This window comes from Malaclemys terrapin, chromosome 14, assembly GCF_027887155.1.
Source record: "Malaclemys terrapin pileata isolate rMalTer1 chromosome 14, rMalTer1.hap1, whole genome shotgun sequence".
Classification (NCBI taxonomy): domain Eukaryota; kingdom Metazoa; phylum Chordata; order Testudines; family Emydidae; genus Malaclemys; species Malaclemys terrapin.
Window position 1 is genome coordinate 40,642,880 of NC_071518.1, and position 26,914 is coordinate 40,669,793.

General features: G+C 56.8%; 1 protein-coding gene across 7 annotated transcripts in view; it reads right to left on the minus strand.

Moving 5' to 3' along the window:
* Positions 1-26,914, minus strand: part of MTSS2 (MTSS I-BAR domain containing 2) — a 94,424-nt gene that overhangs the window by 52,097 nt on the left and 15,413 nt on the right. For all 7 annotated transcript variants that reach the window (XM_054048708.1, XM_054048709.1, XM_054048714.1 and 4 more), the window contains exons 2-3: positions 17,008-17,069; positions 12,507-12,580 (exon numbers count right to left, since the gene is read on the minus strand). In XM_054048708.1, coding sequence (XP_053904683.1) covers positions 12,507-12,580; positions 17,008-17,069 — 136 coding nt within the window. The remainder of the gene's footprint in view (positions 1-12,506; positions 12,581-17,007; positions 17,070-26,914) is intronic.

A 26,914-nucleotide genomic window follows, 5' to 3' on the forward strand; every position in this document is an offset into this window, starting at 1 on the left:
AGTGAGTGGACCGGCTCCGGGATGCAGGTCTGACTATAGAAGCTGGGAAGTGCAAAGTGGGGATGTCAGAGGTGTCATACTTGGGCCACAAGGTGGAGCAGCTGCCTAAAGCCAGAGCTAGCCAAGGTGGAGGTGATCAGAGATAGCCTGGGGAGCGGGCCAAAGAAGAAGGTCCAGGCTTTCATTGGGATGGTGGGCTACTACCGGAATGCTCCGAGGTCAGACCCAGGAAGGTGGAAGCTGTGTGAGCTTCTTGCCCTGGCGACAGTCTGCTCAGAGAGACGAGGCTCCCCCAGAGTCTGGACTGGCTTCATAGGGAGTAGTTCCAGAGCATCGCCCGGGGACTCCATGACACACCGTACTGCCAATGGATAGAAAAGGTGAGGCTAGGTCAGAGAGGAGATGGCCTGAAGGCGCTATGGACGAGTGATAACCCAGCCAGTAGCATGCTGAAGTTGATGAGAGCTGAGTCATTGACTTAAATGGGGTCGGGTGGGATACTAAGCAAACGCACCTGCAACCTGCCTCATGGAAGCAGTCTCAGTGATTTCAGTGGGACCTAGTCACATGTGTGAAACTGAGCACACGTGTGGCTGTTTGCAGGCTCAGGGCCCACGTCAGGTCCCCTCTCTTTGCAGCACCATGCACAGCACTGTATCAGGTCCCCTCATACCCAGCCCCATGCACAGCTAGTGATAAGTGCTACGGAAGCTGTGCTGCACACATCCACCTGCTGCCACAGAACTCACCCCCAGAATCGCCGCACTGTCTAAAAAGAGGTTGCAGCCCTAACGGTTGCTGAGCAAACCCCGACAGCCTGAATCAAATGTAACCAATGCAGAGTTGTCTTCCTGAGTCTACATACAGCCTGAAACAAGAGCTCATCAAGAGAGAGAGAAATGAACTGCTCCCATTAGCTTAATGGTTGTTGTCCCTGAAACCTAATGATGATCACAGCATGTCAATATAGTTCATTCTTTCACCCCCAATCAGTTAGCAAACATATCCAGCTAGTGCACGGAGTGGGGGGCTGGTTGTTGTCCGGGATTGCGGAGGCAGTGAACTAGGAATTTCAGGCTCTGAGCCTTCTTGGGAAGGACAGAGATCCATCACACACACGCCCCGCCCTGGGACCAAAAGCTCCCAGCATCTTCTTGGTACCAAAACCTCAAACTGACTGCTGACCCCTTCCGGATACCAAATGTTCCAGCTACCAAGTCCTGCTTTCCCGACAACTTCCCCAGCACAGCTGTGTGCTGTCAATCCAATACCCTGCAGCACACCAGCAACTTGCACTGAATCTAGTCGTCACGGGGCCACCACAAGGGCAGGATGGTGAGGATTGCATGGCTCGATTTCCCCCCAGCGGATGATAAAAGCCTGCGATTTGGAATGCAGTCCCAGCTGCTGCGGGGGTTCCGGTGTGCTGCTAAGTGCAGGACCCTCATGGCACAGAGCTGAGGTCTGGCTGTGCAGAGTGCAGACGGCCCCAGGAGGACACAGCAATCACGAGCACACCTGAGCCTCGTAAGCATGACAGTAAAACTCCTGCATCAATCGTAGGGGCTGAGGCATCCCCCCTTGACTTCCATGGAAATTAGATCAGGCCCTTGATTTGCATAGAATCTTTCAGCGCAAAGTGCTTTTTAATGTACATACAGCACCACTGAAATGCAGTCACCTCTGGGGAGGAGGACAGCAGTCACCCAGGTAGAACAATGCATAGCTGTGGGGGAATAAGGGTATTGGTCAAGCATGCTTGGGCAAGTCCTTCCTTTACAGACAGTGCTCCAGGATCTCTGATATGCACATCATGCATACATGAAGTCAGTTTTTAAGCCCCCACGTATGGTGTGATAAAGCACACATAAAATGCCCTGCAAAGCCTCAGAACATGTGTTACAAATATCAAGAACACTGGCCGGATCTGCACTGTTTTAAGTACCTTTTACACACGGTTACATATTTCAGATGCATGCAAAGCCAAGAAATAAACCCACGTACGGAGACAGTGCTGTTTCTGCGTCTCCCCTCCCCCTCCACGAGTCTTTTCACTTCTGCTCCTTATCTCTGCACCAGCCCAGATTCTGTAGATGCCATCGGTAGAGCCCTAGAATGGGGCACTGGGATCCATTGGGCCACGCAGCAGCAGGACTGCATAGGGGATGGTTTCCATAACAGCACAGCCTAGCTCCCTGGCTGGCTTTCTGTTTGATGGAACGGCCGGAGGATTGAGGGGTGGGGGTTGCAGGCAGACCGGGGTACAGGAAGGAGCACATGGACTGCAGGGGAGAGGAGAAGAACATGAACCAGGGAAGGGGGAAAAGGGGCTTATCATATTTTCCACCCCCCAGGAACTGAAATACCCCGAGGAGACCAGATCTCACATTAATCCAGCTGCATCCATTTGGCATTAAAACAGCCAGTGAAAACTGCAAACACTGTTCCAAACCCCCAGACATCTAGGCACAGGCCCTGCGGGGCTGGGGAGACATGCCCACCCTCAGACTTTTTAAATATATTTCTTTACTGAAATGGGCATCCAAGGCATATCGGAGATTCCTGCTCCAGTGAGCTGGACCTCACTTTTCCAAGCACAGGCCCTGCTCCTACCTTGCCAGCACTGGGATAACCCAACATTTGTTCATCTCTGGTACGTATTTCGGTTTCCGTTTTGTTGGAGTCCAATACAGAGCACAAATCAAGAATGAACATGGTGAAATTGTTTTTCATGATGATTATTTCTTGGTATGTTTTCCTTTGGAACACAAGAGCCTCCCATTCTTCCAGCCCCAGCTAGGTTTCCCACACATGGTTTCAGGGTCCAGTGTTATTTAACCCATTCCAGCAAAACATGAGTAACAAGTGTAGATACACCAGGTGCATTTAGCATAGCCCAAGAGTGAGAGGTGCTTTCTGGCAGGGAGCTCCTGGGTCATGAAGTCCAGACCCCTGCTATCACAGGCAACCCATCAGTTCATCCCCTTCATATGTTTATCAAGCTCCATCCTAATACTACCACTCCTCTGTTTGGGACGCTGCTCCAGCACCTCACTCCTCTGACAGCGAGAAACCTCCTAATCCCAGGTGTACAGGGTAACAAGCCAGCAAGTATTTGGACCGCTGCTCCCTACTGGGCAGGATGAGGGCTGCGCCAATGTGTTAATGGAAAGGGACGGAAGGGACACTGGCCTTCAAGCACTCTGCTGGAAGCACGGGGTGCTCAGACCTGCAGTTTGTGGCATGACAACAGGGTGATGGGCACTGGAAATTACAGACTCAATGTTCAGACTCCATCGTCCAATAACGGCACTGGGGCAAATGCCCCAAACTTTGGTGGAGCTCCATGTGCAAGTCATTTGGGGGGGGGGGGGAGACCTCTGCATGTGTGCAAAGCCTCTAGAGAGCACCTGAACGCAACTGCATAAGGTGGGTCTGTGCCCTCTGGGTACCAGCTGGCCAGCAGAGGCGTTGCACGGTGACCCAGCGTTCAGCAGCCTGGGGAGGAATGGGCCTGTTTGTACAGGATCCGTTTGAGCTGCGGGGCTGCCCTGTAGATGCCACATTGACCGATGGGAGATGCAGGTGCTCAGCCTCTGCTCCAAACGGTGATACAGCCATGTCTCTCCCCCAGCCCGGGCCTTCTGCTGCCTGGCCTGTGCTGGGCCCAGCCCAGAAACAGCTGAGCTCCCGTGCCGCAGTGGTGGGCAGGGACGGCTGGACACGGAGGGCAGCCGCAGGACAAACTGAGGCAAGGAACAAAGCCTGGTTTCAGTTGGGGCTGCTGACGTGCAGCGACTGCCCTCCCCACTTGCCTTCTGGCCGGGCTGAGAACTCCCCAGGACAGCGCCTTCGGGGAGTCAGGACAAGTGGCAGCCCCGCTTTTCCATTCAGGGCCTGGACCCCAGACAACACCCAGCTCAGTCATCACGGGTAACGTGGCCACCCCCAGCTAGGCCCCATCACCCCCACCATTCCTACAGCTCCTGGGCCCCCTTTCCCCCGAGCTCTGGGAATCAAGATCCGGGTTGGAACGGGGTTTGGGCTTCAATAACCCCCATGCTCAGCCATCCAAGGAGAGGTTGGGGCATATCTAACGCCGTCACTGGCTTCTTCCTCAGAGCTTCCGCAGGCTGCAGGAACGCAGCCCCGGCTGTCACAACTGAGCCTCTCTGGCCCCTGCCAACGCAACCCCTCCCCCTCAGGGGGCTGTGGCTGCCCCAAGTAGGCCTGACACGCTCGTCCTCATCTGCCCCCATGCCCAGCCCAGTTGCCATTTTCACACTAGGGGATCACTACCCCACCCCCTCCAGGGCCAGCTCCGCTGGGCATAGGCCCCCTTCCCCCTCCCCCTTCTGTGCCCTTCATCCCTGTCGCTGGGACCTCCCCCTGACTGCACCCTCCACCTCTGCTCCCTCCGCAGAGCAGCGCGGCCCCGCCCCCTTCCCTCTCCCCAGGGCAGGTGCTGGTTAAGGGCAGCCCACTGCCTGGCTGAGAGGCGGGGGGGGGAAATGATTGATGGGCTGTCGGGCTGCACTCCCCACTCCCCCAATCCCACTGAGTGGCAGGTCTGAGCTGGGGCCGGCCTTTCCCCCTGCTCCCTGACTCCGCCCCGTTGATTCTTATGTCCATCTGGTGTCTCTTCTCCATCCCTTGGCCCCCCACCCTCGGTCACTTGCTCCTCACTCTTCTCGCCCTTGTCCCGACACTCCTCTTTCCGTCTCTCTGTTCCCACACTGCCACGCGGGTCACTCGCTCAGACCTGGCGCTGGGTTCCGTGCCTAGACTCTGCCTGTGTTCCCATGCTGCATGCCCTGGGTTTCCGCCTGCACCCTGGCAGCCAGGCTGTGGGGAGCAGCTGGCATCCTGCAGGGCATCCCGAGATGGGCAGGCTCAGAGAGGGCCGGGCGCCTGCCGCCGAGAGGAGTTAAGTGTTTAACCGATCTAATCCATAGCAGTGCAGTAGGCTAGTGTGTCTGTAGACAAATCTGATTCCATCTAAAGCTGCCTCCTGCCTGCACAGCTCCAGATGGCCTGGATACCGAGAGTCTGGAAAACAGGCCGGGCCCATCTGCTGTGAACAAGCCGAGCAGTGGAAAGCGGGGCTCTGAGCTGCCAAAAGCGGGAGCCGGGAGCCCCAGAAATGCCCATCCCCCACATTGCCAGCTGGGTAGCGGAGGAGTGGGCAGTTTGGAGCACTGGGGTTTATGCTTTTCACTGGGGTTTTGCTGTCTTAGGGAGACATTTCTGGGGTGGACTGAGGAAAAGCTGGTCTCACAGCATTTCAGTGCCTGGGCGGAGGAGGTTCCATAAGGAGGCTGGATCCCACAGGTAGCCCCCAGGAGGCACAAAGCTCATAAGGACAATCAGCTACTGACCTACAGAGACCAGTCACAGAGTATTATGGGACCATGATGATCATCCAGTCTGAGCTCCTGCACAACACAGACAACACACCTAGGAAGCCAAACCTAGAACCTTGGTTCTTCTGCTCCAAACTAGCCCCTCACCAGGATCTCCACACCCAGCCCTGCTGGAGAAAAGGGGCATGCCCTGCCCGTGCTAAAGGCAGGAGAGCATGTTCATTCAGTACTAGCAGCACCTAGTCCATGTGCCCAGCACCTCCCGTCTGGCACCCAAACAGCAGCCCCAAGCCAGCACTCAGCCCTCCAAAGGCAAACATCAGCTCTCCCACACCCCCAATCCCATGATCCTTTGCGTCCCCAAAGCACTGCTGGATTCGGCTGGGCCTCGGCAAGCCAGCACAGATGGTTTGGGTTCTAGGTTGCCAGAGGTGGAGAACCACCAGCCTATCCTATGGTACTGATCCAGGGCCTAATCCTGTCTGGTGCAGAGCGTCCGCAATGCCCGAGTGCTACCGGCTTCACGGTTTGCCGAGCAGCCTCCAGACCCTGCACCCCTGGCCGGGCGCTTCCCCTCCCGGGCTCTGGCTGCGCTGGGGAAGCAAACCGTGAAGGGTAGTGCTCGGGCAGCTGTTTCGCATGGCTGGGAGGCAGGAGGGGGAATGCGGGGCGCTCAGGGGAGGGGGTGGAGTTGGGGTGGGGACTTTGGGGAAGGAGCGGAGTTGGGGCAGGGAAGGGGCAGGGCCAGGGCCCCGTGAAGTGTCAGGCCTCCAGGCAGCCAGCAGGCGGAAGCCTGGGAAGCCCAGAGCCTCGCTGCCATCCATGGGTCTGAACAGCCGCACAAGAGAGGGAGGAAGAGAGCGAAAGACAGTAGCTCCAGCAGGGCTGGGAAATAAGAGAGTCGGGGAAGCGGCTGCTGCCTCTTGTGGGCAGATCACTTGAGGTGACGGGAAGCCATGCAAGGAGATGCAGGGCGAAGAGAGAAGCAAGGCCCAGCTGTTTGGCAACGTGGGGCATTTCAGCAGCATCTCCTGGACTGTGCCACATGGCACTAACCCGGCTCCTGAGGCGCTGTGCTGCCCACTGCGCGCCCACGGGGTAGGAGGGAGGCAGAGCCCTATGGCTCCACGTGGTTGGGGCCAGACGGGAGGAACGGCAACTCTGTTACACCAACCCTCTGCGGTCGGAGGTGGGAGCCCTGCGAGGGGCCACAGACTAGGGTCTGACTCACCTTGTCACGGGTCTGTATCAGGGCCGGCTTTAGGACCTGTGGGGCCCAATTCAACTACCCGGCGGCGGTCCAGGTCTTCGACGGCACTTTGGCGGCGGGGGGGGGGGGGGGTGTCTGCTCTGCGTCTTCCACAGCACTGAAGGACCCCCCGCCGCCGAAGTGCCGCCGAAGACCTGGAGTGGACCACCACCGGGTGTGCTACTCACTGCAGGACAGCGCCTCCTCCTGGCCATTCTGGGGATTAGCTGTGCACAGCCGACGCCCCTTCCAACGGTTGTGCGCCGTCTCTTCCTCCCTCTGTGGCCCCTCTCTCGCTCCAGGAACCGCAGCACCTCTGCGTGACTCGGCCCTCCGGCCGGGTCACTGTGGATCAAAGGCCGGCAGTCCTCCCGTCCCATGCACTACCCCAGGTGCCGCTCTCTCAGCAGCTGGCTGGGCCCGTCCTCTACTCCGGGTTCCAGCTCAGGCACCCTCCAAACAGCAGCCAAGGTCTGGGTCTGCACCCTGCCTAGGGTTGTCAACTTTCTAATAGCACAAAACTGAACATCCCTGCCCCACGCCCTGCCCCTTCCTCGATGCCTCACCCCATCCCTTCCCCGACACCCCGCACCACCCCTTCTCCGAGGCCCCGTCCCTGCTCGCTCCATCCCCTCTCCCTCCGTCGCTTGCTCTCTCCCACCCTCACTCACTTTCACCACTGTGGCAGGGGGTTGGGGTGTGGGAGGAGGGTGAGGGCTCCAGCTGGGGGTGCAGGCTCTGGGGTGGGGCTGGGGATGAGGGGCTTGGGCTGCAGGAGAGGGCTCCGAACTGAGGCAGCGGGTTGGGGTGTGGGAGGGGTATGGGCTCTGGGCTGGGCGTGTGGGCTGCAGGGTGGGGCAACGAATGAGGGGTTCAGGGTGCAGGAGGGGGCTCTGGGATGGGGCAGGGGCTCGGGCTGCAGGAGGGGGCTCCGAGCTGAGGCAGGGGGCTGGGAAGGGCTACAGACTGCAGGCTTCGGGGTGGGGCCAGAAACAAGGGGTTCAGGGTGCAGGAGAGGGATCCAGGCTGGGGCAGGGGGTTGGGGTGAGGGCTCCGGCTCAGGGTGCGGCCAGAGTTTGGGGTCCAGGAGGGGGCTCCAGGCTGGGACAGGGGGTTGGGATCCCGGGGGGGGGAGTGAGGACTCCAGCAGGGGGCATAGGTTCTGGAGTGGGGCCAGTGTTTGGAGTGCAGGACGGGGTGCGGGGTACGGGCTCCAGGTGGTGCTTACCTCAGGCAGCTCCCGGGAAGCTGCCGATATCTTCCTCCAGCTCCTAAGCGGAGGCGTGACCATGTGGCTCTCCATACTGCCCATGCCTGCAGGCACCGCCCCCTCAGCTCCCATTGGCCACGGTTCCTGGCCAATGAGAGCAGCTGAGCTGGCGCTGGGGGCAGGGGCAGCGCACAGCCCTGGTGGCTGTCCCTCTACCTAAGAGCCAGAGGGAGATGCAGGCAGCTTCCTGGGAGCCACATGGAGGTGGGTAGGGAGCCTGCCTGCGCCGCCAACCGACTTTTAACGGCCTGACCGGAGCTGCCAGGGTGCCTTAACCCTGCCGCCTTTCCATGAGCCGTTTCCTCACCTTCTGGCCATCACCTCCCTTCTCCCCAGAGTAACCGTGGGCTCCTTGTTTCTATAGCTCCCGACTCACCTCCCTTCCCCCAGGAGTGACTGCAGCCCCCTCTGCTTCCACTCTCCTAGAAGAAGATAGATTAGGGTTGGAAGAGCTCTCAGGAGGTCATCTAGTCCCACCCCCTGTTCAAAGCAGGACCAATCCCCAACTAAATCCCAGCCAGGGCTTTGTCAAGCCTGACCTTAAAAAAGGATGGAGATTCCACCAGCTCCCTAGGTAACCCATTCCAGTGCTTCACACACACACACACACACACACCCCGTGAAATAGTGTTTCCTAATATCCAGCCTAGATCTCCCCCACTGCAACTTGAGACCATTGCTCCTTGTTCTGTCATCTGCCACCACTGAGAACAGCCGAGCTCCATCCTCTTTGGAACCCCCCTTCAGGTAATTGAAGGCTGCTATCAAATCCCCCCCCACTCTGCTCTTCTGCAGACTAATTAACCCCAGGTCCCTCAACCGCTCCTCATAAGTCATGTGATACCATATGATACTCCCCAGCCCCCTGACCCTGTCTTTCTACAAGCCCTGCCTGCTCCCCACAGGTGAGCTCGCCAATCAGAGCTTTCCTCCAGGCCTGATTTGCCCAGATTGCAGACAACTGGCCCAATCCAGCTCTTGCAGGGCCAGCGTGGGGAGCTCACCCCGCCACAGGCTAGTGCAGGTTCCCACGCTGGCACGTTTCACTAGCTCTGCACTGAGAGGAGCAGGGGGCTCCTCTCAATGTACGCTGCTCTCTTTGGTGGGCAGCCCTGGCGTGTGGAGTGTGTGATAACTGGTTATATAGTGCAGGGGAACGTGTCTTCTTCATCCCTAACTCACAACTGGTGTGGAGAGAGACTTTGCTCCCTGGGCTGGTGACTCCATCTTCCACCTAACACCAGCTTCTGGCCTCAGAGAGACTTCTGCTTTTCTGCTCAAGCCCTCTGTCGCTGCAGAGGATCGGGCAAAGGCAGAGTCCATTACATGTCGGCCCAGTGATCCAGTTCATGGTCTTCTCCTCTCAAAGGCTGCCCCACAACCCATTTCAGCCGAGCACCAGCATTCAGGTTCTGCTCTTCGTGGCAATACCCAGACTTCATTCCAGGTGAAGATCCAAACCCGTTTCGGGCTCTTTTTCCAGTTGTGTGGGAATGACACAGTGACATTGTGCTGCTTTCACGGCTGATTCTCACAAGTGAACCTGGCCTGGATTTTTTTTGTCCTCGTAGAAGAGACTCCAGGGAGCCAGATGTCATACTGATCAGTGACAGCCAGACAACACAATGGGCCAAACCCAGCCCTGCAGCAACTGCGGAGCTCCATGGCAGACCAAACCCGAGCTCCAAGTGCCACCTTTGTGCCTTAGTTGACACAGGGGTCAGATTCAGCCCTGGTGTAGGGCAGCCTTGGGCCCATAGCCTGAATCCAACCAAGGCGCAGTGCCCCACAGCTGGCATTAGCAGTGTCTTGTGCGGTCTGAATGTGTCAGAGCCACGCTGTCCCCAGAAAGCAATCTGCCCTGTCCCCCACGGCCCCGTCTGCCATTGCAGCTCTTCCATGCCCCACAGAGAAGCGTCTGTGCTCCGAGAGCCTGCACAAGGGTCCCGCCGTGTTCGGGAGCAAAGCTAACAAACTACAGGGAAAAACACACTATTGGCCCCAGCTGCCAACACAGCCTGGCCATGCCGCCTGACAGCCCTGCCCGACCGAGTCTAGCGCTCTGGAAGGAGAAGCTGCCCACGCAGTCACGGTCCACCCTGCTTCCCTTCGGCTGGGCCAGGGAGACAGCCCCACCGCATGAACTGCACTGTAGCCCTGGTGACCCAGACCAGCCACGGGCCCCAGCCCTGCTCCCCCATCATGCTTGAGAGACCAGGCCCTGGCCCCAAGGAGGCGAGACAGCTTGGGTTCGCAGACTGGTTACCAACGAGGGTTTTTAACTGGTCTGACAATTCCAGTCCTCGGCACACCGTGTCCTGGGTCTTAGCCCTGTCCGGTTCTCCTCAGCTCACCCCAGCCCACAGCGTCTGGGCCATTGTAGGTTAAGCCCCAATTGTATTATCTCTCTTCAATCTGGGTTTGCTGGCTACACTGAGGGTAGCCGCTGTCACGGGGCCAGGCATCATCAGACGCAGATCAAATCCAATCAGATCTGGAGCGGCCAGTGCTGTAGTCACCTAGTTTCCCCACTGGGGGGGGGGGGGGGGGGGGAAGTATAGATCTCATTTGCATATGCAAATGACCACCCCCAATGCATTCTGCCAGGGCCACCTCCGGCACACACAGATAGGTGTGTCAGGAAGTGCATGTCACTCCTAAGGGTCCCCTCCCCACAGCTGCTCCCTCGGGGTTTCCATTGACTACCCCTCAACGGTCATCTGTCCACGGCTTCCCTTCATGCCCCTTCGCCGGGGACCCGGCACCTTGGCTGCAGTCGGGGAGGGGGAAGAAGGCGCTGAGGTGAGGCCCGGGGGGACAAGACACACAAACACATCTGCACTGGCCATCTGCAGCATAGTGCAGCCCAACTCTCGTTAGCACTGCAGAGAGGCCAGGCCTGTACAGGGCCTCTAAAGGGGAAGGAGCATTCAAGAGTGGGGCCAGTGGGGGTCATCCTGTCACTGGCTTCCACTCTTCGCTTCTTAATGTTGAAGTGGGTGCTCCGGTGAAAGAGAGGAGAATGGGGATGCTGCAAACATCTGATCAGCAGAAGGGCACTGCCCTTCCAGCCCCCACTGCCCTTATCACCAGACAATACCACTGCCATCGCTCTGCCCAGCCCCTGCCTCTCTGGCTGAGGAACCCAAAGCACCCTGCAAACATGGACAAATTCACATTGCAGGCGGGCACCATTGTCCCCGTTTTACAGCTGGGGAAACTGAAGCGCAGAGCCGCTCGGTCCTGAAGCCATGCAGCACATCAGTCAGGAAGAGAACACAGGAGTCCTGGCTCTCCTGCTCTAAGCATACAGCGCTGGCTTTCTCAAACACAGGCAATGCAATGTCCTAATGCCGCTGCTCCTCCCACCTCTCCCTTCAACAGCCAGTAGGCATGAAATGATGGAGCAGGTGTTTGAAGTTCACACTCGCCCTCGGTGATGCGCTCTAGGATGTGCGACTAGAGCCACACAGAGAAAGAAACTCACGTAAAGCCCGGCGCGATACAACACACGCCAGGCACAGTTTGTTCACCCACCCTGTTCACTGCATGATATTTGTTCTGTGACATTAGTTCTAAGTGGTCATTCAAGCAACCAACAAAAACCCATTGCCCAATAGCTGGGCTTTACCCAAACTGAGGAATTCAAGCCCTGTCCACACTAGGAAATTGACTCACTGCTGAAGGCAGATGTCAGCAACGGGTCCCCCTGAACCAGTGCTGGAAACACTGAAATGGCTCATTTGGACGGAACAAAACCCTCCCAGCACCATCCCAGAACGTGTGACTGAGACTTGGTCTATGCAGCCAAGGGCCTGAGCTTCAGAGGCGCTGAGCATCCGCAGCTCCCGTGGGCTTCAGCTGTAGATGTGGGTGTTCAGCAATCTGAAAATCAGGCCCTACATTCCTGTGGGGAAAATGTCCTAAGTTCTCTCTCCAGCTCTCTGCAAGGAACACCGCTGCATGGAGCCTGCAGGGTCCGGAGCATCCCACAGGAACGTCCAGGGACAAGCCGCCAGCTTCTTGAGCACGAGGTGCGAGCAGAAAGAATGCAGGCTGGCTTCACAGGAAGCCCCAGGCACGTCAGACTTCGGGAGCACAGGCAGTGCTGTGTACATGCCCACGCAGTGCAGCCAGCATCGACAAGCTCACAATGGTTAGGTGCCGCACGGACGAGGTTCAGTGCCTTGGGAGGAGGAGCCCCGCGGAACCTCAGACACAACACCTACCTCTGACTGCCTTGGTCTTGCTCCTTCCTCTCCCATCCTCCCAACCCCATGTCCCCACTCTCCCCGCATCTGTCCATCCACTGCCTCTCTTCACTTCGCCCATCCTTCCCATCTGATCGCCTCTCTCTTCTTCCCTCCCGACTGAGGGACAAAGTCGCTCTGTCTGGGCTCCCTTTCACTTCCCCAGTAGCCTCACAGCTCTGTCCCGTGAGGTCCACGCTTCACACTGGGTGACGGACCAGCTTCATGACCAGTCTTCCATGGACAATATTCCTCCTCACCACCCCACACACACACCGAAAAACCCTGTGAAAGCAAATCTCTGGGCATGGGCATGTCAGTCCTGTTGGCTTTGAGTGTGCTGTCTGCAGGGGGATTCTGAGACGTAGTCCTACCTCGTGTGTTGGTGGCCATGTCTGCCACTTTCTGGAAGGCATCCAGGAAGGCGACTGCTGCCAGCACCGTAGTCCTGAGGCAGAAAGAGATGGATACGTAAGTCAGCTGGGAGTCCGAAGGACTAATGCAGTGCACCTTCTACTGATCCCTACACACAGGAATGCCCACACACTCAAATCACAACGGGCCACCCCACCGTATCCTGTCTCCAGCAGTGGCTATTATCTGACGCTTCAAAAGAAGCATAAATAACATCCCTTAACAAGTTGTCCAGTATTGTACATAGAGGAAATGCCTTCCTGACCCCTGCTGTGATTGTCCTTTGCTCTGAAGCATGAGATTAGCTCATCCCTACCCTAGCCAGCACAGTAGCTACCTTTACTAACAGCCATGCCATTATGCAGCCCCAATCTTTGGCTCAATGTTCCGATGCATCAGTGAGTTCCACAGGTTGCTTGTCAAGAGAATGGGTGTGACCCTAGGCACCCTTGTATTCACATCCTACCCATAGCTGCAGTAATATCTGAACAAAATAGGCCTTGTGAGAGATCATATGAAAGCTAACAACATAGTGGTTATTAATATAACTGTAAAATGCATGTGTTAACGTTATATGTAAAGTTATGGATTCCCTCTGTATGATATGCTTAGAACATGTTTAAGATCAGCCAGACTAGCCTCGGTAAAGGTGATAAACGGGTCAGTCCTAGACACAGGAATGGGGGTTGACCTCAGTTTACCTAGTAGCAGTAAACAGAGCCCTCAAGCTAAACCAGCGCGGGTTGTCCTGCTCCTGAACTCCACCGACAGGGAATTAATATGGCTCCAGAGAGACCCAGGAGGCTGAATCCCCAGCAGGCCTTCCTGATTTGTAAGACAAAGGGCTAGTCTACACTAGAGTTGCTACATCGGTGCAGCTAACCAGAAAAGGGGGAGCTCCCGACCGCTGCCCACGCTGCCGGCGTCTGCACTGGTGGTGCCCATAGCACGCCAGCGACGTCTGACTCCCCTGCTGACGCTACAGCCTCACAGATCGCCGCTGGCTGGAGCCCTCTGCCGCCTCATCACCGACCCCCCAGCGAGGCTGGGACCCTACAATGGCAGCAGCCTGCTCTGGCTGCTCCAGCCCCCACACAGCCGGCCCCATGGCAAAGCCCCTCCCGGCCTCGCACCCGGGACTCAAGCTGACAGGACGGGGGGCTGGATGCTACCTCACAGGCAACACCCAGCCGGGTTACAGTTGATCAGAGAAACAGGCAACTTGCTGTGAGGGAGGGAGTTGGCACCGACACTGGCCAGGCCTGAGGTTGGCGTCGCTGATACAGGATTTTACGGTAGATCTCCAAAGGAATCAACTTTCAGGCCAATAAGTGATCAGGAAAAAAGGGCTCCATGGGCCTGGAGAGGTTGCGGGGGGAGAGATCTTCTCTGCTAGAGAGGAGGGCAGAGACCTGAAGATGGTCTGGCTCTTACATTGCCTGAGGACAGAATTTCCTGCGTTTGTAACAAACCAGTCCAGACTGTGACTGCTCCTTTAAATCCATTTCGAAGAGTAGCGCTTCCTGAGGGCGGACAGGGGAGGGGATTTTTCTATCAGACGTTGGAAGCCGAGTGGAAGACAAGGTGACAGAGCCCGAATGTAATAAATAAGGCCTTCCATGGCCCTGTCCACTGGCAGATCTCAAAGCATGTCACAAAGTTGGGTAAGCAGCATTACTACCCCCAAGTCACAGATGGGGAAACTGAGGCACTGAGTGGCCTGTGGCCTCAGTTTCAGATGGACTGAGCACCCACAGCTACTATTGACTTCAGCTGACATTGGGGAGATCAGCACATCTGAAAATCAGTCCCTACGGCCCAGAGCCTCAAAGGTATTTAGCACACAATTCCCCGGGGATTCAAGGAACCCTTGGAGGAGCTGGTCTTAGGGATTTGCCCAAGGGCTCCTGAGGCCCAGTGCAGCAAGCCGTGCTGCCGCCCATGTCTGCAAACTGGGGGGCGCTGCGTGACTGTGGCAGGACCTGCAGGAGCCAACCAGGCCTGGCCCCAGGCTGGAGGCGCAGCAGAGGTGTGTCCTGGAGCAGCAAGACTGGCAGATCCAAGGGCTAACAGGAAACCTCCCACCTCAGCGTGAAACACAACACACACCCTGCCCCACACGCGGGCATCACAGCACCCTCACAGCTAGCGCCATGGCCCGAGAGGAGCAGAACGCACAGAGGAAAGGGCCCCTGTCTGCCCGCGCTGCTTCCCCCTCACCAGTGCCTGAGAGCCTCACCTCAGCATGCCGGGGTGGGGATCGGCCAGCCCCGGGGGTAGTGGCCCCACACCCTCAGCCACTTGAAAACCCGTGGGAGTGAGCCACGCTCTGGACGTGAGCTCCGGGGCCGAGTGGCGCGTGAGCACTGAGAGGCGCCGCAGAGCACAGAGGACGGGTCAGAGTGTCCTGAGCAGAGCAGGCAGGTGCACAAAGCAGGCAGAGGAGGAGGGTAGGCGAAGCCCAAACAACCAGGAATATCAAACGCTCCTTGACATGGACGGGAGGGCTGGGAACCATGGCCATGGGGCTAATAGCCTGGGGCTATTAATGGGGTGCTGAGGGAGGCATGACTGGGAATTAGAGACCATGAGCTAAATGCGCCCTTGGTATGGAACAAAGTGCGCCCAGGGGAGGGGGCTGGGGCTCGAGGGAGATCGGAGGAGCCAGGCACCAGGTGTTCAGAGAGGACCTAAAGGACTGGGCGGTTCTGGGTAACGGGTTGCACTTGCCTGGCCCGGGCACTGGGAGAGCTGGCCGGGAGGGCAGCGCAGGAGGGCACAGCCTGGTGCAGCAGGGAAATGGCGCTTTAATAGGGTTACCATACGTCCTCTTTTTCCCGGACATGTCCGGCTTTTCGGCAGTCAAACCCCCGTCCGGGGGGAATTGCCAAAAAGCCGAACATGTCCGGGAAAATGGCGGCTCTGCTCCTCCCCGACTCTTCGGCTCTGTTTAAGAGCTGGGCTGCCCGAGAGCTACCGGCTTTGGGCAGCCCCCGTGCCTCCAGACCCTGCGCCCCCAGCCGGGCACTTCCCCGCCCGGGCTCCGGCGGTGCAGGGTCCGGAGGCACGGGGGCTGCCCGAAGCCAGTAGCGCTCGGGCAGCCCGGCTCTTAAACAGAGCCGAAGAGGAGCAGAGCCTCCAGCCGCAGGGGCTCTGCTCCTCCCCTGACTCTTCGGCTCTGTTTAAGAGCCGGGCTGCCGAGCGCTACCGGCTTCGAGCAGCCCCCGTGCCTCCAGACCCTGCGCCGCCGGAGCCTGGGCGGGGAAGTGCCCGGCTGGGGGCGCAGGGTCTGGAGGCACAGGGGCTGCCCAAAGCCCGAGCACTACTGGCTTCACGGTTTGCCGGGCAGCCTCCAGACCCTGCGACCCCGGCTGGGCGCTTCCCCTCCCAGGCTCCAGCTGCGCTGGGGAAGCGCCGGCTGAGGGCGCAGGGTCTGGGGGCTGCCTGACAAATCCTGAAGCCAGTAGCACTGGGGCAGCCCTTTCCCCCTGGCTGGGAGTGGGAGGGAGGAGGGCGGAGTTAGGGCAGGAGGGGGCGGAGTTGAGGCGGGACTAGGGGTGGGGAAATGGGCGGGGCCAGGGCCCGTGGAGGGTCCTCTTTTTTTATTTATGAGATATGGTAACCCTAGCTTTAAGCCACCCTCAGGCCCTGGATGAGGGGCGGGGCGAGGGCCCAGCCGGCCGCTGATGTAACTGACAGGGCACGGAGCTGCTCTGACTCCCAGTACTCCTGCCTGGGCTGCCCATGGGCAGCTTCACGACCCGGAGCAGCCCAGAATGGCTGGAGCAGCATATGCCAGGGCCCCGCCCCAGCCACTCTCTGCCCCAGGGCCTGCATCGGGTCCTGCATCCGGCTGCCTCTAGGAACAGCACATGGCGCTGGGCCGGCAGTCAGCTAAGGGGCTTTACGGCCACAGTACAGCTCAGGGGCCTAGAGGGGCGCCAGTGGGGGAAATCCCTAGCGTCTAAGCCTGCGGCTGTCACTGCCTTGCTCTGTATCCTTGGCCAGCTCCCTTATCTTCTCTGCGCCTCTGTTTCGCCATCTGTCCCGGGCGGCTATTGAGACTGGCCCACCCTTGTGAAGCTCCTGGAGCTCTCGCTTTTGAAAGTCACTAGTTTAGTCTCTGAGTCGCATGCCCAGCACATGGGGGGCTGGAATGGCAAGCGCCTGGCTCCTGTTTGGACCCTCAAGCACCTTCCTCCTGCTGCCTGGTGAGTTGGGCTGCAGAGCCGCGGCCAGCCCGTGCTGGGGCTGGAGCTCGACTCTGCAATGCCCCGGGGAGACTTTGCCAGCTCTCTTCTTACGTTCGTCACCCGAATTCCCTAGCAGCTGGCACTGGCCTGGCTGCAGAGCGGAGCTGCCCTGCACTGCCTCCTTCAGTCAGCTTTGTGGGACAGCAAGTCCTGCCCAGCCGCATTCAAACCTCCCTGGGAGCCTGGTGCAGATCCCGGGACGACTCACCTGAGCTGGGAGTGCAGCTTAGTTGCCTTGGAGTTGAAATCTTCCCAGATGGGGTAGGAGCTCTGAAACAAGAGAAAGCAGAGAGCAATGAACCATCAGCGAGCTCTCAGATCACGGGATGCGTCCAGCGTCTCTCACACTGTTCCTCAGGGACGTCCCATACAACCCCAGGCACTTTTAAATGCACAGCTTCCTCCTGGGAAGGGAGGGGCCTCCCCCAGCCAGCCTGGCCCCGACGCGGCCTGCTCCTCGCTCACACACCAGCCTAGCCATGCAGAGTGATACGAGAGAGACGCTCGTCTGGCCCCCAGCCCCATAGGAGCAGAGCTGCTCACCCACCCCTGGGAGCAGGGCAGGGCAGGGCTGTTCCCCCATGGGAACAGAGAGACCGAGTGACTTGCCCCTGGTCACACGGGAAATCTGTGGCAGTGCGAGGAACTGAAGTCAGGCCTCACAAGCCCAAGGCTCTTGCCCTGACCACTAGCACCCCCTCAGGGCAGAGAGCGGACCTCCCATCAGGTATGTGGCTCACAGGATTCGTTCCCAAGGGGCCCCCCAGGCTGCCCTCTCGTTAGCCGGACAACAAGCTAGATTTGTGGTGGAGACTGGAACCCCCCTATCACTGGTGGTCCTGTCACCCCAGAACCATCCCACTGCACTCCATGGAGTTACCCCCAGGGGGAGATTTACCCCAGAACTGGATTTCACAAAGAGCCCCGGCTCCTGGATGCTGCAGAGCGAATACAAGCTCAGAATTTCTGCGCCGCCCCCTGAGGCCAGAGAACCCAACAGACCATACAGGAGAACGCAGGGGCTGTTTGACGGTAGCCAAGGGCAGGGATGCAGGAGACAGGGCCTGAGACTGGAATGAGCCATGAATTTCCACTCAGGAAGGGTCGATCGCTCCATCTCAGGGTTTGCTTTGTCACACTCACAGCAGAAATTCAATCAGCCTCTGCCTCTCCCCCGCCCCAGCGAGCCGCCAGCGTGGGGTGAAAGTGGACAGCGGGAGCAGTGAGTTACAAGTGGGGAATCCCAGACCTCCTAAGAGCAAAGCCCCCTCCTCTGGCTGCAGCTGGCCCGTGTGGGGCGGGTCTTGGAGTGCAGAGAGCCCAGAGGGGCTGGGTGTTTTAAAACAACTCACACAAGCAGAGGCACTTAGCGCAGAACAAACCTGCACTGGCTGATTAACGCTGCAGTCAGATTACAGCGCACTAAGCACAGGTAGAGCAGGGGGGAAACATCTCCCCGACCCACTAACATTTTCCCCATCATGAATCAGCAGGAAAAGACGCAACAGAGGGTCCTGTGGCACCTTTAAGACTAACAGAAGTATTGGGAGCATAAGCTTTCGTTATGCTCCCATTACTTCTGTTAGTCTTAAAGGTGCCACAGGACTCTCTGTTGCTTTTTACAGATTCGGACTAACACGGCTACCCCTCTGATACAGGAAAAGGCGAAATCTCCAACATTTTTGGAAACTGAAAATCCCCCCCACCACCACCACCACTCCCCCGTCCCCCTGACCTCACACAAAAGATATTTTTAATTCGGGTCAACTGAAACATTTTGCTTCAGTTATGACTATTTTAAAAAGCGATTTTTACTCCCATTCACTTATGTTTTGACATGAAAAGTCATTGTGAACTGGAAACCAGTTCTGAATGGGTCCAAAGGAAACTTGGTTCCAAGTTGAGAGCTTTGGCCAAACCGACCCTTTCCCACAAAACGGTTCACTGTTTATGTGATGTTCCCCTGGTGTTATCTGGACTGGTGATTTGCTAGGTCACTCCAATCCTTGACTCTGGGAGCCAGCCTTACCCTGCTCTGCTGTGAGAACCCCCACTCCTGGGCTGGTCACGCACAGCATCTGTCATGTAAGTTGCTCCTTGGATCGTGCAACCGAATGACACTAGCCAATATCTCCGGTCCCAGACACAACCCTAGGAACCTCCGTCTTGCAGTGTCCAGTTATGCCCGCTGGATGCTGCAAGATTATATGAGTTCATCAATTTAACACAGAAATTGATATGTACCAGGCTTGTTATCCCAAGGGGAGTTTCTGACACACTTCAAACCAAACACACTGCTTCAGGCAGAATAAACAAACTAACTTATAATCACTTAAAATCTATCTTTGTAGTTAATAAGTCAAAGCACAAGTCAGATTTGCTCAAATGAAATAAAAGCAAAACGCATTCTAAACTGATTGTAACACTTTCAGAGCCCTTACAAACTTAGATGCTTCTCACCACAGGCTGGCTGGTTGCCCTTCAGCCAGGCTCTCCCCTTTGATCAGCGCTTCAGTCGCTTGGTGGTGGTGTCTGTAGATGGAGGTGGAAGAGAGAGGAAGAGCATGGCAAACGTCTCACCCTTTTATCATGTTCTTTCCTCCCTCTTGGCTTTCCCCACTCCCCCGGGTCAGGTGAGCATTACCTCTTCGCAGTCCCAAACTGACCAAGGGAAGGGGGATGACTCACTCGAGAGTCCAACAGATCCTTTGTTGCTGCCTAGGCCAGTATCCTTTGTTCCTGTGAGGCTGGGCTGGGTTTGTCCCATACATGCCCTGATGAGGTGTGAACTGCCCCTCTGCTCCTGGAGAGTTTTGCCTGGTTTTGTTTTAAGCCATGAGGACACATTTTCAGCCTCATAACTACATACATGAAATTACAACCTATAACATCACTATGACAACAATGCTCAGTGCATCATGAGCCTTCCGAAGCCACCGACATGACCAACTTTGCATTGGATGCCACACAATCATTTTACAAGGATGAACATGGGGGTGCAGGATGTTCCCCCGAGGTACAGAGCGTCACAGTTTAAAAACGGGTGTTCTCAATGAAACGGAATTTTTGTTGAACACTTTCCCAGGCTCCCAATCCATGGGACCGCCCTGCCTCTCCCGTGCTGAGCATGCACAGCTCCCATTGCAATCATCGGACACTGCAGGGGCTCCGTTCCTCTGAGAGCCAGGCCAGACCAGACACCACAGGGAGAGGCAGGGCTGGGACAGCAAATGGCTCAGGTGCTGGAATGGGCTATGGAGCCTTTTGTCTCTAGGTCACCGAGTCCAACCTGGCCCACGTCAATTCCAATGGGCCGGCTCTCTCCTGGCCTATCACCTCTGTGCCTGGAGCCTGTCCGTTGGGATGTCCCGATTCCCTGCTCGGGACCGGTAATGCAAACCATTCTAGCTGGCCCAGTCCCGGCCAATCTCCAGCTTCTGCAGTCAGGAACGAGGGGTGGGTGTGTTCCCAGAAGGCCTGATCCTGGGGCCCCAGGGGGCTCCTCCTGCAGCAGAATGCCTCAGCATGAGCCGTGGATCAGAGCGTGGCCGAGAACATAAGCAAGGAGCAGACCTGGCACCAGGCCGGCAGGGGCAGCTCCTGGGAACAGGCCAGGGCGCAAGGAGAGACTGTGCTTATCCCTTGGCCCCAGGCACATGACCCAGGTAAGGGTTACAGCCACGGATGGACACAACGAAAAGCCCAAGGAAGACTGGGGTGATGGGAGGCTTGTTTCCTTGCCTTCAACTGAGCCGCTCAGCAGTTCCAGCCTGAGCCATAGGCAGCAACGCGCCGTGCACAGCGGGCAGGTCAGCATGGGACAGAGGTGCTTTCGGCTCTGCGTGAGGGTGACCAGGTGTCCGCTTTGGGGCTGGAACGCCCGGTTGAAAAGGAATCCTGACGGCTCGGTCAGCACCGCTGGCTGGGCTGTTGAATGTCCGGATCGCGGTGTCACAGCAGGGGAGGCAAACTGCCTGCTAGCGCCACACCATGGCCCGTGCAGCTCCCAGGTCCGGAAGCAGCTGGCACGTCTGGCTCCCAGCCTTAGGGCCTGCCCGGGGGGGGGGGGGGGGTCGGCGCAGCTCCCAGTGGCTGGGGAGGAACTAGCAGGCAGCTGTTGAGGGGTTGTGTGGAGCACGCTTCTCCTGCTGCTGCCCGGCCTCTTCTCATGTGGCTGGGCTCGAGCTGCGGCACGTGCCCTGCTGCGAACCGCAGTCTGTCACCCCATCGCCGGCACCCAGGAGTTGGAGACAGAGATACACGTACCTCCGAGTGCTGGGAATACAGCTGCACCCCCCATCCCCCTCACTGCATCCCTCTCCACCCCAACCCCCCCCACGCCCTCATCCCCCTCACTGCATCCCTCCTCGTCCCAACCTCTCCCCCTGCACCCCCTCACTGCATCCCTCTCCACCCCAACCCCCCCATGCCCCATCCTCCTCACTGCATCCCTCCCCATCCCAACCTCTCCCCCCGCACCCTCATCCCCCTCACTGCATCCCTCTCCACCCCAACCCACCCCAACCCCATCCTCCTCACTGCATCCCTCCCTGTCCCAACCTCTTCCCCTGCACCCTCATCCCCCTCACTGCATCCCTCTCCACCCCAACCCCCCACACACCCTCATCCCCCTCACTGCATCCCTCCCCGTCCCAACCTCTCCCCCCGCACCCTCATCCCCCTCACTGCATGTGATGTTATTGACATAAACTGGGACCAGATAGATCATTGTTGCAACCAAGGTCCTGTAATGGCACCCAAATCTTGTATAAAGGGGGTCAAATGGGGTGTCTAGGACAAGGTTATGGTTTACTGGTTATGATTATGCTGTCTATATGTGTGTATCAGTTTTGTAGTCAAAGTTATGAATATTGGCTCTATGCTGTCTGTATGGCAAACTTATGCTATGCTTCTGGGTGACATCCCAGACAAGCTGAGATTAGCACTGCCTAGCCTGCTTGATGGCCCATTAAGGACCATCAGCTATACAATGGACCCATTGAGAGAAGGCAGATACGCCTTGTACCTCAGCAAAGTATGCAGGGACTGGCCCATGTGACTCCAGACTCCATTTTGCTGTAATTTTCCACAGTAAGAACAAAGAGGTGTTCTTACACCTGGAAAAGACTATATAAGGCTGATGCCTCATCTCCATCTGGTCTTCAATCCTGCTTCTTACCTCTGGAGGAACTTTGCTACAAACTGAAGCTCTGAACAAAGGACTGAATGACCCATCCCAGCTGGGGATGTATTCCAGAGACTTGATTTGAACCTGCAGTTTATTCCATCGCTGCTGCAAGCCTGAACCAAGAACTTTGCCATTACTGTATGTAATTGATTCCATTTAACCAATTCTAACTCTCATCTCTATCTTTTTCCTTTTATGAATAAACCTTTAGATTTTAGATTCTAAGGGATTGGCAGCAGCGTGATTTGTGGGTAAGATCTGACTTGTATATTGACCTGGGTCTGGGGCTTGGTCCTTTGGGATCAGGAGAACCTTTTTCTTTTACTGGGGTATTGGTTTTTATAACCATTTGTCCCCATAACGTGTGGCACTGGTGGTAATACGGGGAAACTGGAGTGTCTAAGGAGATTGCTTGTGAGACTTGCGGTTAGGCAGTGGGATGAGACCGAAGTCCTCTTAGTCTGGCTGGTTTGGTTTGCCTTAGAGGTGGAAAAACCCCAGCCTTGGTCTGTAACTGCCCTGTTTTAGCAATTTGTCCTGAGTTGGCACTCTCAGTTGGGTTCCGCCAGAACCGCATTGTCACACTGCATCCCTCTCCACCCCAACCCCCCCCATGCCCCATCCCTGTCACTGCATCCCTCCCTGTCCCAACCTCTCCCCCTGCACCCCCTCACTGCATCCCTCCTCGTCCCAACCCCCGCATGCCCCATCCCTGTCACTGCATCCCTCCCTGTCCCAACCTCTCCCCCCGCACCCTCATCCCCCTCACTGCATCTCTTTCCACCTCAACCCCCTCATGCCCCATCCCCCTCACTGCATCCCCCCCGTCCCAACCCCTCCCCCTGCGCCCCATCCCCCTCACTGCATCCCTCTCCACCCCAACCCCCCCATGCTCCATCCCTGTCACTGCATCCCTTCCTGTCCCAACCTCTCCCCCGCACCCTCATCCCCCTCACTGCATCCCTCTCCACCCCAACCCCCCCATGCCCCATCCCTGTCACCCCCACCCTGCTCTCATTCTTGGCCTCTTTCCCTCCCATCCTCTCTCCTCCACACCCATCCCCACCCATCTTTTCCCCTCCAGCCCACCCTCCTCCCTTCCCCGCTGGGTAATTTAGGCAGCCCCTGGAAAAGTGTCTCTGTGTAGGCAAGTGTGTGCATGGATGCATTGCGTGTAGGGACATGCGTGTATTGCTGCATGTGTGTATACCTGTGTGAACAGAATTTGCGGCTAACTCTGACTTTTAGTCCTTTTGCTGGCTTGCGCTCAAAAAAACCGATGACATGAAATGTGTGTGTACAGCATTCATTTCATAGCAAGTTTTTAAAGAAGGGAACGCTAAACAAAATGTATCATTTCTTGCAAAGTGAATGTTGTTGACTAGTAATTGCAGAAGAGCCGACGGAACCGACATTTCTCCCCACCTTTGTCTAGCTCAGCAGTGGGCAAACTACGGCCTGGGGGCCACATCCGGCCTGGGGGCCACATCCGGCCTGCCCGGCCCCCGAGCTCCTGGCCCCTCCCCTGCAGCCTCAGCTCACCCCGCTGCCAGCGCAATGCTCTGGGCCGCGGGGCTGAGAGCTCCTGGGACAGCGCAGCTGCAGATCCCAGCCTGACCCGGTCTCTGTGCTGTGCGGTGGTGGTGGCGGCGTGGCCCAGCTCCAGACGGGTGGTGCAGCTGTAGCCCCGCCAGCCACTGATGCTCCAGGCAGCGCAGTAAGGGGGCAGGGAGCAGGGGGGGTTGGATAGGGGGCAGAGGAGTTCGGGGTGGTGGTCAGGGGCATGGATAGGGATCGGGGCAGTCGAGGGGGGGGGAAAAGGAGGTTGAATGGGGGCAGAGGTCCTGGGGGGGCAGTCACGACCCCCTCCCCTAACTGGCCCTCCATAAAATTTATGAAACCCAATGCGGCCCTCAGACCAAAAAGTTTGCCCACCCCTGGTCTAGCTACATTATAAACTCTTTGTTGCACTCTCTCTTTTTAAGCGTATATCCAGCGCCTACCACCCTGCAGCCCTGATCTTAGTTGGGGTCCCTAGGCACTAAACAACTGTAATATTAAACAGTGTGTTAGCGCATGCTAGAGGTGTACACATGAATACCCGTGTGGATCTGCATGTAGGGGTGGGAGTCAGTTTCTACAGATTTATTTATACAAGTCTCTGGACAGGTGCATGTCTGTGGTTGTGCTCTATGGAGTTGTATTTGGGCTTCAGGAGTGGGCCTTTAATGGACCCATGGCAGCTGTGATAATGTGGGGGCCTAATTCCACACATAAAATTACAACAACTTAATTTAAAAAAAAACAACCTGGAGCTGGTTATGAAAAACGGGAAGAGGGGAGGGAAAGAATCATGAAAACCTTTGTGAAGTTTCATTTTTTTTAAATTACTCTTTTTGACTATTTTGCTGCCAGCTCTAGTGGCCTGTAACAAATAAAACCTGAATTTAGCATAATACATCTGTCAAAACAATAAATATGCCTGTTTGGGCCTTGCAGTGAAAACGAGCACGTGAGAGAGGGTGGGGGAGAGCAAACCACGGAGGGAGGGGGGTTGGAGTGAGCAGGGGCGGGGCTTCAGGCAGTGGGCGGGGCAAGGGTGTTCGGTTTTCTGGAATTAGAAAGGTGGCAACCCTAGGGATGCCCCAGTTAAGCGGGCAGAGCTAAGAGGCACAGCGGGCACCTGGCCAGCCCTTGGGAAGAAGCCTGCAGGTTACTGAACTGCAGCGAAGACACACGATGACTTGGCAATGGTGAGAGGGATGGCACATACATCAGGGAAAGTTCCTTGGTTCTTGTCACCTTCACAAGCCCTTTATGTCCCACGGCTCCCTTGGGGGGCAGGCATTAGCCCCATTTTACAGCTGGGCAAACTGAGGCAGAGAGAGGTGTTAAGCCACTAGCCCCATGGAACACTGGTGGTCACTGTCAGAGCTGGGATTAGAACTCAGGACCCTCCTGGCTCAGACAACTCTGCTCATGGTCTTTTCCCCCCCCCCCATACTATGTGGATGTAAGTGTCACTGACTTCAAGGGAGCTACCATCATTCACACCAGCTGAAGATCTGGCCCCAAACATAGCAGCTGAGAAAGGATTTTCAAAAGAGCCTTTAAGAATCCTTTCACACAGGGGACTGGCTGGTTCAGATGGGAGATTGCTGATAGGCCATGGAGCCTTCCCCCCCACCCCCGGGTCTAATCCAGCCTAGATTAGCAGTGAGTGAGCACAGGAAGGCCTCTGTGAAACGCACATGGGAGTCTCGCTTCAGATCCGCGTGGGCACAGCCACAACGGGCACCAATTGGGACCCTTGTTGCCAATCTCTCTGGAGGATTGTATGGGCCATTCTCTCCCTCCAGGGCAGGACTGAAGCCCAGCAGCGATGCAGTGTGCAGAAGCCTCTGCATTGTACCTGATTTGGGGATCAAGGACTCTGGCTCCAGGTCTGTGGAGCTGGCTCTAAATTCCCCCCACCCCGCTGGATTATTCATCTAGAGAAAACAAGAACCATCTGTCACTGCCTGCATAACTGCGAAGGGGGCTGGTGTCGCGGCCAGCAGTGGCCACCAGCTCCTGATTTTTCCTGGTCGGAAGTCCAGGCAGCCCACCTCGCTGAAAACACACAGCGCATGGTGTAGACCATGCAAGCGCGAGCCCCGGACGTCCCAAGCAGCCGAGAAGGACGTTCCGTTATTTGCCTGAAGAGAGCTGTGGCTAGCGGAGCAGCCGTTTCCATTTATTTAACACTTGTGCGTTTTCAACACAAAGACATGTGGCCTTGAGCAGGGCTGCAGCGCAAGACAAACTCCAGGAGCAGCTCAGAAAGGCCCTACCTGCACTCCAACCTCCCGCTGCGAAGGTGGTAGCTTCGCCGATAACCGCTCATCTCTACCATAAGGAAGACACTTGAGCAGAGACGAGCGATTTAATTTTCTTCATAATCACAGGAGGTCAGAGGTGAGGCTCAACCAACCCCCCGGATGTTCTGGAAAAGTTTGGATGTGGAAGGATCGAGCAGTTTCATAGCACATGGCAGCGTATTGCACGGGATCCACTGTGCAGACATCGCAGGGCAGCCGAGATGATCACCGAGTGGAAACCAGGTCTGGAGAAGCCAGTGACTTAGCTAAACTCATGGCTCATGTAAAAAGCCACAAAGGTAATTAATTAGGCCTAATTAACTCAAAGAACTACATTCCGTGGAGCTGTGACTGGAGCCCATCACACTGGTTTGGCTCCAGATCTGGACTGCCCCAAAGCCTGGGGAAGCTTGGACCCAGGACGTTGGTTTCAGCCCATCACTAATACAGCTGGACTGGCTCTCGCCCACTTAACTATATTGCCAAGGATTCAAATGGACTGGACTAGCTGACACGGGGCTAGAACCCGCCACCCCTGATCACAGCTAGCAATCTGCTCTGCCAGGAGTGCCATGGTCCCTGATAAGGGAAATCCTGCAGCTCACCTAACACCACGAGGGGCAGGCCAGCAACTCCCTGTTATAATTCCACTGCGGGGGCCTCGAAGCCTTGGTGGGGTTCCATTGTGTGAACAGACTGCCGCTGACGCTGGTTTGATACCTACCAAGGAGCAGCGCCCCGAGCACGGGTCAAACACGGGAGCAGCAGGACGCTGACCAGCCACCGCTAAGCACTGGGACTGCAGGTTAGCTGCACACATACAGTGAGCACATGAGAATCAGTCAAAGCTGCTTTGTAACAACTCCATGGGCTGCAGGCAACAGACAATTATTAGATGAATCACACCCCCCATCCCCAGGCGGTCAAGTATCATGAGTCAGGCCCCCTGAAAATCATGAGATCAGCTGAAAAGCACAGGCAGTTTGTTTTAAATGCATTTTAAACAATAATAAATGTCAGTTCTTTGTGTTTGCCTTCCCGGGCTGAGCCTAGGTTACCCTTGGGGC